A 12278-nucleotide genomic window follows, 5' to 3' on the forward strand; every position below is an offset into this window, starting at 1 on the left:
AATAGGAAAAAAAAGCACTGATTTAAGTAATATTATGAACATTATCCCACATTTGGATTTTTGTGACCCAATATTTCATTTCTTCCTCAGAACTTATGTCTTATTTACAGGAAGTTTTCAACTGAGGCAAGGGTGCCAATCAAAACAATTTCCTTATTATATATTACTCATTTTATGTAGAAAAATGATTGAACATATTTAACAATTTTTTGGGAGAGAACAGTGTTATTTTATCAGGTTGGTTACAACAGTATTTGTTAATGTCACAAAGCTACTAACAAAGTTATTCATCTAATAGCTAAAGTTTGAATGTTGCACATAAGTGTAGAACCTTTCATTTTAGAAAATTATCTAGTATGTCTGCGATTAGTAAGGAAAATAGGAAAAAACTCCACTTTCGAAGAATACTACTAATACTTCATTGGCATGTTCACATGACATATAGACAGCATTAATGCAGAAGATTTTTTAAAAAATTCCTGTGGATGAATCTATAAACATTTATAACTATACTTGATCAATGGCGCTGTTGAGCATCCCTAAAAATAAATGCCAGGAAGAAGATAATATCTTCTTAAAGAAATTTCAAAATAGACTGTTAGAGATGGAATAATCAATGTGAGAAATAAATACTTTTAAATAAAAATACTTATATATTTATATAGCTGTATATTAATCATTTCTATAATTCTTTTGTGTATATATATATATATATAGAGAGAGAGAGATATACACATATATGAATAATACTAATGCCATGACTAACAGCATAAAGCCACCTTTAGCTTTCTGTAAAGAAATGAGAACTCTGAGGTTCCATGTTGATGGGTGTTTGTTTTTCAAGGATTTTTTTATGCACTTGTGAGGTAAAAAAGAAATGAAAATTAAGAAATGTAAAGGCAAGCCACGTAATGGGATAAAAATGTTTGCAAAACACATAACTGATAAAGGGTTGGTATACAAAATAATACAGAGAACTCAAACTCAATAATAAGATAATACCACAATCAAAATAAAATGGACAAAACATCTGAACAGATACCCAACCAAGGAAGATTTATATGGCTAATAAACATATGAAAGATACTTGACATCATATATCATTAGGGAAATGCAAATTAAAATAATGAGATACCATTATTGACCTATTAAAATGACAGAAATCAAAACATTGACAACATCAAATACTTGTGAGTTTGTGAGCAATAAAATCTCTTATTCATTGCTGGTGGGAGTCCAAATGGTGCAACCACGTTGGAAGACACTAGCAGTTTTTTTTTTACAAAATGAATATATTGTTATGATCCAGCAAACAAACTCCTTGGTATTTACCCAAATAAGTTGAAAACTTATATCCACACAAAAACCTGCACATAAAATTTTATAACAGTTTTATTCATAATTATGTAAAGTTGGAAGCAGCCAAGACATCTTCAATAGGTAAATGGATTAATAAACCAAACCATGTTGCATCCATGCAATGGAATGTTATTCAGTTTTTTAAAAAATGGTTTATTTTTCTAAAGACTTGGAAGAATCTTAAATTTAAGCTTTCTTTAAAAGAAGAGAGCCTTATGTCTTTTCTATTTTGGAAGTCCAAATAATGGATGCAATGTGGATATTATCCTACATCCCAGCACCAATAGAGCCTGATGAGTTTAATTTATAAAAGTTTATTTATATCTGTCTATTCCATATCTGGCTTTATATTTGGAAGACTGCTTTACTTGTAGTTGAGGCTAATCTTTTTAAAGGTGTTCATCAATTGACTGTTATATTATAGATTCCTAGACCTTTAGCCCAGGAATTCTGATACAGTAGATATCAAATGGGGCCCAAGAATCTGCCTTCTAATTAATTCATTGACACTTAGAGTTTGAGAATTATAGTTTAAGGCCTCGGTTATGATATATAAAATAGCCAGTGTCTTGAAAGAGCACAAGAGTACATCCAGATAAACTAAATCACTTTTCACATTTATTCTCATTTGAATTATACTGATTTAGTTTATCTGTGCATGGAAGAAATAGATTCTTCAATTGGAGAAGAATCTGTTTTATTCTTACAACACACTTCCATATAAACCACTTGAGTTCATACGTTCTCTTCTCAACTATCACTGACTACCTTTTATGAAAGCTGAAATTACTCTTAATAAGTGAAAATTCATATATATGAGAAATACTGTATAAAATTATATAAAAAGCATTGATCCAAACATTTTAGATAAATTTAAGTCATCAAAATTTAAAGCTATTAGAATTCTGGCGCACAATTGCTTAATTGAATTGATTGTAAAGATTGTGATGATGAATTTTCTCTTTAAGATACAAATGTTGTTGATAAAATTTGAAGGCCTCTATAGTACCTTAATTTCATCTGGCTGTGTTGTTCAGCCTCTTTCACAAAGATTATCATTCTCCTGACTTGTTTACTATTCAGTGTATTTCTTTAACAGTATATTTTAACAAAAATTATCATACGAGTTATACAAGGTATGGTTTGGTTTGTTTGATGTTAGTTGTCTTGTCTAGAAGGGATGATTTTATCTCAGCTTCTTTACTGAATTCTTTAGTCTATGAAAAAGGAAGTTTGTCTTCCTCTTGCTAATTAGTTCATTCATTCGTAAGGGAAGTGATAGCATTCTGATTAGCTCTTATTGAAATGTTAGATATTTAAGATATTTTGGGATAGAACGTTCTAAGAATTAGTTCTTTTTAAATGGGAACTTTAATAACAATTTTTACTTGCACTATCTCTTGGCAAAATTTTGTTTGTTTTCAGATACATTTTTGAAAGTGGAAAAAAACCTTCAAAGCAGTATCTTATCTTTCCTAGATGTTTCATGGAACAATCACAGAAGAGCTAACCAGTCATGAAGAATGGAGTCACTATAATGAAAACATAAGAGAAGATCAAAAAGATTTTGTTTTTGTGAAGTTCAATGGCCTTCATTTAAAGTCTATGGAAAATTTACAGTCTTACATCTCTCTTAGAGTATGCATCTTCTCAAACAATTTTCTTACAGATATTCATCCACTTCAAAGTTGTATAAAATTAATCAAACTTGATCTCCATGGAAATCAGGTAAGCAATAGCCATTTCAGATATTTGCATATAAATGAAATTTCAGTTTTATAATAAGTATTTATGTTACCTAGCCACAGTATTTCTCCAAGATGGTCTTTTAACTAAAATATGAACAAAAATTTCACAATAAAAAATAGTAAGATGTATATAAATAGACATTTTAATGTAAATGGAAATATGTAAATAGTGTGTAATTTGTTATGTTTCACTTCTTAAATCTATAGCCTGAGTTAAGAGTGCCTTGTGACTCCTTCATTTTCCTTATGTAAGAAAAGCATTTTAGAAAAGTTTAAAGAGCCAACTTATTACAAAGGAATTTTCATTGAACAAAAAAGTATGATTATGCATTTTACTACATTAATAATAATAAATTGAGTAGTCAACATGCAGTCAGCTTCACAACCTGCCTGGTATGGTTTGGCTGTGTCCTCACCCAAATTTCATCTTGAACTGTAACTCTCATAATTTCCACATCATGAGAGGGACCTGGTGGGAAATAATTTAACCCATGCTGCTGTTCTTGTGATAGTGAGTGAGTTCTCACAAGATCTGATGGTTTTATAAGGGGCTTTTCCCCCTTTGCTTGTCACCTGTCTGTCCTGCCGCCATGTGAAGAACGACATGTTTGCCTCCCTTTCTGCCATGATTTTTTCCAGAAACTCCTAAGGGAAGAGGTTTGATTTGGGAAAACTCACAGTGTTCATCCGGTGTTGTGACCTTACTGAGCGTGGCATTGGGGCCCTTGCCAGCACTAGTGAATGGAGTGACGAAAAACTCATAGAAGGATTTCAGCTTTAGGTTGTCCACAATCAATGCCTTTTCTTCCTGGTTGTCAATTTTGTATTTGCAACACTCTGAACCATCTGTGATTTTTAAATTTTTTTTTTCAACGAAAAAAATATTTTATTAAAAGTGAGGTGAATAAAAAAAATAATAATAAATTATCTTAGATTCCCAGTGTAGCATGGTTTTCACCAGGCCAACATTGGATAATTATACTCTATTTGCTTATTAATTAGAAATTTGCTATTTGGGAAATTTTAGATGTGTAATGTCTTACCATTTTTTCTGCTATTTGAAAAAAGTAATTTCGGAATTTAAAATATTTTTAATAATATTTCAGATAAAGAATCTACCAGATACCAAATTTTGGAGTGGATTGAAGAACCTAAAACTCCTCTATCTTCATGACAATGGGTTTGCAAAGTTAAAGAATATATGTGTATTATCTGCCTGTCCAAGCCTCATTGCCCTCACTGTGTTTGATTGTCCAGTAAGCCTTAAAAAAGGATATAGACATGTTCTTGTTAACAGTATATGGCCTCTCAAAGCACTGGATCATCATGTGATTTCTGATGAAGAAATAATTCAGAACTGGCATCTTCCTGAAAGATTCAAAGCATGTAACCATCGACTTTTCTTTAATTTCTGCCCAGCTTTGAGAAAGGTAATTGGCCTCTTTATCTTTAGGGTGTCATTTTAATTAAATGTATAAAAATGAAATTTTAGCTTCTGAATTCTTTTTTTTTTTGAGACAGAGTCTTTCTCTGTCACCAGGTTGGAGCACTGCAACCTCTGCCTCCTGGGTTAAAGTGATTCTTCCGCCGCAGCCTCCCGAGTAGCTGGGACTACAGGCACATGCCAAATGCCTGGCTAATTTTTGTATTTTTAGTAGGCACGGGGTTTCACCATGTTGGCCAGGATGGTCTCGACCTCTTGACCTCGCGATCCACCCACCTTGGCCTCCCAGGCTACTGAGTTCTATACCTAAATTATATAAACTCTTTAATGTTTTTGCATTATTTATATAAAATAATATAAACCAGTGAATATATTTGTAATGGCTTCTGAAAATTTATAAAACTTGGTATGCCTACTACAAAAAAAAAATCCTAAAGTGATCAAATTGTAGAGAAACAAATTTTTGTTTTTTAAATTGAAAATATATCTCTACTTTATTCGAGATTTGGTATATGGAAGACTCCACTGGAAAAGATTTGATGTTTTTTGACAGCCTTAAAAGACAACTTAGATTATTATTCTAAGAGGCTAAAATATTTAATTCTTACACAATTAATTTGGTGATTTGGCAAGATAAAACCATCATTTTCTGTTGATTTGTAAGATGTTAGAAGAAGAGATTATGAAAAGTTGATACCTAGTTAATGGTAACAGACTACTTAAGTGGATTTACAAAAATATAAGGAAACATTCTTTGTGACACATGAGTGAATATTACAACAAATCATTTATGACTTCAAAAGAGAGGATTAAATTAAGTACAAGATATAGTAACAATGTAAGTTGCAGAAAAATGTTTATAATATGTTCTAAAGATATGTGAAGTCACATATATGTGTGTAGAAAATTTAAGGAAGTATAGAACATCAGTTTGTACAGTGAGTACATCTAAAAGAATGAACAGTGATTATGCATGGAAAAGCTGAAAATTACAAATTTGGAAGAATATTACTATAGATATATTTTTTAATTAGGAGTGTATTAGTGATTTTGTAATAGTTTTAAAAATTTAGGATTTTGGTAATAATTTTGAAGTTGTAGTTTAAAATATAAACAAGATAGTATTTAAGTCTGATATCTTAACCTGGGCCATAAATAAAGCATTTTATTTAGGTATTTCAGTTCTGTAGTATGGTATAATCCAAAGTGGCAACATGCATGACCCTTTTTAGGATAATCAAAGTGACTGAGATTCATTTTAGGAAGTAATGGAAAGTTGGGCGATAGGCATTGAGAAAGAACTTGGATGAGCTACTAAAGAGCTTAGACTTAATGAATATAATGAAGATTAATTGAAGTTATTTGAGTTGGAAAATCAGAGTAGGTCCATCATAGTAAGTGCTCTATGAATAAATGGTATTGACAAGGTTTTTAAAAGATGATCAACTCAACATTTTGCTAGCGGATTAATGGGGGATAGAAGCCAAGTAAGGGCAGGGGGATCAATTACTGTAGGTTCAAAATGATGTCATTAGGATTGATATAGGCAGATACTAGTAATAAAGAAGAAAGAACACAGTGTAGAAGACAGACATATATTTAGTGAAAGTCAATGTAGTAGGTGCTTTATACATTTTATTTCTTCATTCTTTCACCAGTATATACTGAGTATCTAATACATGAAAGGGACTATTCTGGGACTTGGAGATTCAGTGGTAAATAATACTGACAAAATTCTTGTCCTTATTAAGGCCAAAGGCACAGAGAATAGACAAATCTAGAAATAAAATAACCATAAGATGTCTGCTAGTGTTAATTGCTAAAGAAAAGAAAGTAAGACATTAACACATACTGAAAGGGGTAGAGATTTGGGCTACATTAGCTAGGGTGGATGGGGAAGGCCTTTTTGAAAAAATATCTTATTTATTCCTCATCATTTCCTTGGATATGAAAAAGTGTTAGTCTTATTTTATAGGAGAAAAGGAAGCATAGTGAGGTTTAGGAACTTACCCAATATTGGAGAGAAAATGAGTTATGAGCTGGGATTTCAACAAGTCTTTCTTGGTTTCACAGCCCTGCAGTCAGCATTGCATCACAAATGACAGACAATGCAGAGATTTGAGTGTACTTTTCAAACTGATTAAGTGTGGGAAGAGGAGAAGAATTAGTATACGAATATTATGAAATATTAATGAGTATAAAAATATGAAAACAGAAAAATAATGAGCCTTATAAGAGTTTACACAATTATTTTATATAATTGTTATTCTTTCTTAAGGAAAGCTTAGACGAATTAAATGCAAGCTTGGGTGAATTAAAGAATCATATGCTCATTTGAAAAGAAACAAATCTATTAGTATAATTAACACTTGTGGCTTATAACACAATAATAATATCCAGAAGGATTTTGTTTAGCCTTAATTGTAACATAAAATGATTTCTCACCTTTATTTTTTGCATCAAGAAAAAAGGAGGAAGCATGGGTTCTTCTTTGCTATAGAAATCAAAGTAACTTTACAAATTTGAAGTGCTTAGTTATCTAAAATCATATCTTAGAAGGATATATATTTGTATTTTTATTGTTTTACATATGTAACTTTTTAAAGGTCAGAGTGATCTGGGCAAGAGACCAGTGCTATCAGCCAGTATTGCATTTTATTTACATCTAACAGAAATCCATGTAAACAAGGATTTTATAATGAATATTCTGTTTATCTCCTTAATAAGAAGGAATTTTTCATGACTCAGTGAGAAGCAGGACTCTGATGTAAGCTGCAATGTGAGCTTAATGGTTCTCTACTGATGAGAACTGCATCTGACCAGGACTGCTTGGATCTAGTCATCTAAATTCCCTCCTGTATTCTTCCTCGCTTCTCCAACACCCCTACCCCCATCACCCTGCCACCACTTATGCACTTTTACGTAATTACACTCGACACCTTTAACCCCAAGCCACAGGTGGCATCATGAACACAAATGTAGTTAACAAAGAAACATATAGATTTGTGGAAATCACATCTATACTAGAAACTATAATATTCTTCTAAAATATTACCTCTGGATAATTCTAGACATAGCAAAGACTTTTTATCAGATACAATGAAGGTGTGTCTGCTAGGGTCTAAATGTGGCCACTCCAAAATTTATATGCTAAAACCTAATCTCCAATATAATGGTATTTGGAGGTAGAGACTTTTGGAGGTGATTAGGTTATGAGGGTAGAACCCTCATAAATAGGATTCGTGTTCTTTATAAAGAAGGCACAGAGAGACCATCTCCTTTCCAGCACGTGAGGACACAGTGGCGAGGTACCATCTGTGAACCAGAAAATGGGCCTTAATCAAACACTAAAACTGTCAGTACCTTTATCTTGACTTTCCAGCCTCCAGAGCCGATAGATATTTCTGTTATTTATAAGCTACCCAGTCTATGTATTTTGTAATAGCTACTCAGCTGGACTAAGACAGGGCTGAATCAAAAGAAGAAACTAAGGCAGCCTGACTTTAAGCTATTCTTCCTGAAACATAATATAAAATCACAGGAACTAGAGATAGCAAGGGGATAAATGCCAGATACAGGTGATGGGGAGGAAGGCCGCAAATCACACTGCCACATGTGTACCTATGCAACAATCTTGCATGTTCTTTACATGTACCCCAAAACCTAAATGCAATAAAATAAATTTTTTTAAAAAAAGAGAAAAAAGAAAAAAAAATCACAGGAACTAGAGGAAATTCTACAAAACCCTCTATGTTTTCAGGGTGATGACAGAACAAGTGACAGGATCCATTACTACAGAATAGGTTTCATGGAGAGATTCAAGTACAGTCAAGGTTACAATAAATATCAAATGTTATATGGCAGGACTCATCTGAGGTAGAGCAGTTAGGAGCTTCAGAAAAGAGCTTAGACCACATAACTGAAATAGTTGATAAGCTAGATCAAAAATTCAATATGAGAAAGCTGACCTTTGACAGAATGACTTTACCAAATTGCAAATAAATATATGAAATTAGGAGAAAAAATATAGACATTCATATAATATTTATGAATAGGAAGAAATTACAGTAGAGAAAATTAAAGCAAATAAAGAAGAAGCAATAATCAAGGAAATAATGGAAACAACATCATGAATCTGAATACTGGGCAAAATTCTGTAAGTGAAGCACATATATTTTCTTTAAAAATCTTTGAAGTACAGTTCTCTATTCACAGGAAAAAAATGCAGAAGTATTTATATTTCTGATGAATTTTTTGAATGTAAGAAATCACTAGGCAAATAGAGGTGTTGGCATGAGTGTAGAGCCTGTGAGGCAGAGTGGAAAGCATTTGCAAAGGCACAGAGGTATTGATAGAGCTTGGCACATGCAAGTGACAACAAGTAGTTTAGTGTTCTTGGAGTTTAGAAGACATGTTTGGGCACGTCAAATGATGCTGGAGACAAAAACGGGATTAAAATAGCAAGGGTGTTATATATAATACGAGGGAGACAGGACTTTATCTTGCAATATCTTGGGGAAACATTTCAGACATTTATATGACCTAATTTTTATTCTAGAAAAATCATCCTGTATTCTGTAATTTTGGAGTGGAGGGAAATTGAATATCAGGGAATTAGACTCTTATATAGTTTGGGCATAGCATATAAGGAACAGATTGAAGAGCTATTTGATAGAATTTAGTGATTTATTGGATGGAAAGGGGCATGGGAGAAAGAGGAATATGGGTTTATTACTTGGTTGATAAATAGTAGTTTTTATGACTATATAGATAATGCAATATGAGTGTGGATTGATTCAAATGAGGTAGATAATAACTTACGGTTTTGACATGAAAGTAAATAAATGGAATTGTAAGTTTATTCTATATGCCTGTAATTAAAGAAAGAATTTCTGACAGGAGGTTACAGCTATGTGGATAATCTAGGTATGTGAGTCAGTAAGATATAGCAAGGAAGGTGATCATGTGAGAAGAGTTAGCCAAGAAAAATCAAAAAGAATGAAAGTGTAAGTTAAATGCTTAAATGTTTGCAGAAGAAAATTAACTAGCAAAACAGACAGAAAAGTTTAAAGGAGAGAAAAGGAGTGTGATATCTTTATAGCCAAGCAAAATAATTGAGTTACAATAATAAATTGATTGACATTGTTAAGTCAAACTTGGATGCAAAGGATGATTACTTAGTGATTTAATAGTCAATTGATAATCAAATGCCTGTTATAGACCAGTTAACTCAGTCCAGATAAGCAGGACGAAGAGTTATTAAATTTGGCGAACTTATATGGAGAGATAGATCAATCATTGCATTATATAGTATAAGCTTGTCATCTAAAAATATCAGGACTTAATAAACAGAGACCTTATTCAAAAAGCTGATTGCAAGTGAGGGAAAGGAACTATTGCAATAGGCAGACTGGGATTATTACAATATGGAGAATGCTATGACCATAAGATCTGCAAAAGTCTTAAGGGTTAGGCAAAAGAATTTCTCATTTACAAGGGGAAATAAACAAGGCTAGAAATAACTGAATGTGGGAAAGTGGAAAGAAAAAAAGTGATATGGTCTGACCTTGGAGCACAGACTTTTTACCCTGAGACAAGCCTATTCTCAGGACGAGCTGTTAAATGGAGACTATCTGCTGGCGCAGGCTGATGGTGGGCCAAAGTTCAGGGGCCCAGGGGAAGGAAATAATCTTAACCAAAGTTTGGCTAACAAATATTTTGTTCCAACTGATCGGTGGGAACAAAACCTTTCAGCTAATTGTTAAAGAGTGGAAGAATGGAAATTTGGAAGGTCTGTGTCAAGCCTTGTTGTAGATAAATAAGAAAGGAATCCAAGAGTATTATTTCAGTCAGTCATGAAGAGCAGGATGCTTCTTTTCACTAAGCTGGTTCCTGAAACAAAGGACTGAGGAGATTTCTTAACTTTCACTGGTTTTCCAAGAGCACAGGATTTGGGTAAAACTCAACGTTGTCAAGTGTGACACATAAGATATTTCACAGGACACAGGATAATATTATATAAAGACATTGAACACAGATCAACATCAAGAAAGTGTTATTGGGGGAAGGAACTGAGTCTCCCAAAGACTAAAATTGTGAGACAAATAATTGAGAAAGGCATTTTAAGAAATAGAGGTGACATTTGTGAAAAGCATTTAATTTTGATTATCAGGTAATTCTATGCAGGATGAATGGAGATGAGATTAAGGAGCTAGGATGGGACTAGGTCAGGAAGGACTTTGTGTGGCAAATCAAGACATTTGTAATTTGTCTTTCAGTGGTATGCCAGTGAATGAAATATATTAAGCTAGGATGTTATATGATAAGATTTGCATTTTGGAATGTTCAATCTAGCAATAGTGCATTTTATGGTTTGGAAGGAGTAGGGGAATAGGAATTAATTAAGGTATCGGGAGAATATTAATAAATTAGGGAAGTGATAATAAAGACATGGAGAAAGCAATGGCAGGAAATAGAAGAAAAAGAGAGGTAAGACTAATATTTGGGATGTTAAATGTACTGGATCTAGTAACATTTGCATGCAAAGAAGCATAAAAGAGAAGAGAACCTAGGATGGTTCCAGGGTTTCTGGTTTAGGCAACTGTGGAAAGTAGTACCATTTACTAAGGTAGAGCATATGAGAAAGCAGATTGAGAAAGAATATTCATACCTGGAAAACTTGTATTAGATATCAGTTTGACTATATTGTTATGTAACTTAGAAGAGAGGTCAGGCTTAAAGATAGAAATCCAAGAATCTCTAGCACAAAGGTGAATGTTGAAGCTATGAACTTAGAAGTGGTCATTTGGAGGATGTGTAGAGATTAAAAAGAAACAGAGAAAATTCTTTCAATGTAACAATGAAGCAATAAACATAGTACATATAGTTTTGTTTGAAAGTGCAGAAGTAAACAAGATTTAGTGGAAAACTGGGAGGCGTGTAGTAGAGAATCTAAGGCAAGTATTTCAAGGAGGGAATGTCCAGTGTTAACTCTAAAAAAGTGCCCTTGGATGATAGAGATAGAAGCCAGTGGAAGGAGATATAGAAATAAAAGAAAGTGGAGAAAAAAATGTGGAATTCTGTCTCTAGATTTTGGGCTCTTAATGAAAGTTAGTTATAAAGGATTGAGAATTGGGATTTAAGGATAGGTAAAATTATATCAAATTTATATGTGAAAAGATAGTGCTAGCAGAGGGAAAGCCATAGAAAATAGAGGGATATGAGACTCATAACAGTGACAGAGTGCCAATCTTGGACAGAAAGAGAGATACTTCTTGTTTTAAGTTTTAGTAGAAGGCACTTCTATTCAGTATAGATAGGAATATATTTAAATTTACAGAGAATGGAGAGGAGTTAATTGATGGAGCTTAGGCTTGATGGCTCTAGTTTCTCTGAAAAAAGAAGCAGAGTGTTTAGGAAGCTCCAGGGAAAGGGCTGGAAGAGTATTGAATAGTGTCAGAGTTTTTCAGTAGCTAATGTTGGGAATGGAATCAAGCCAGAGCCATAAAAAGAAGTTGCTAATTAGCAATGAGTGTTTGAAAGTATAAATCACAAGTAGTACTAATCTGCAAGATCTTGTGAATTTTTTTTGTTTCCTGTATAATTTTTCATTAAGTATATATGCAGAAAAGGTGTATGTTTTAAGTGTAACTGGGCTGGTAATCTTCAGAAGAGGTGCCTCATAAACAATGTAATTGTCAGTATTTTTTTTTTTTTTTTTTTTTTTT

General features: G+C 32.8%; 1 protein-coding gene across 1 annotated transcript in view; it reads left to right on the plus strand.

The window, feature by feature from the left end:
• Nucleotides 1–12278, plus strand: part of LRRIQ3 (leucine rich repeats and IQ motif containing 3) — a 145359-nt gene that overhangs the window by 14314 nt on the left and 118767 nt on the right. Inside the window, exons 2-3 of the mRNA XM_017531782.2 lie at nucleotides 2839–3087; nucleotides 4214–4537. Coding sequence (XP_017387271.1) covers nucleotides 2839–3087; nucleotides 4214–4537 — 573 coding nt within the window. The remainder of the gene's footprint in view (nucleotides 1–2838; nucleotides 3088–4213; nucleotides 4538–12278) is intronic.

This window comes from Cebus imitator, unplaced genomic scaffold, assembly GCF_001604975.1.
Source record: "Cebus imitator isolate Cc_AM_T3 unplaced genomic scaffold, Cebus_imitator-1.0 Scaffold3, whole genome shotgun sequence".
Taxonomy (NCBI): Eukaryota; Metazoa; Chordata; class Mammalia; order Primates; family Cebidae; genus Cebus; species Cebus imitator.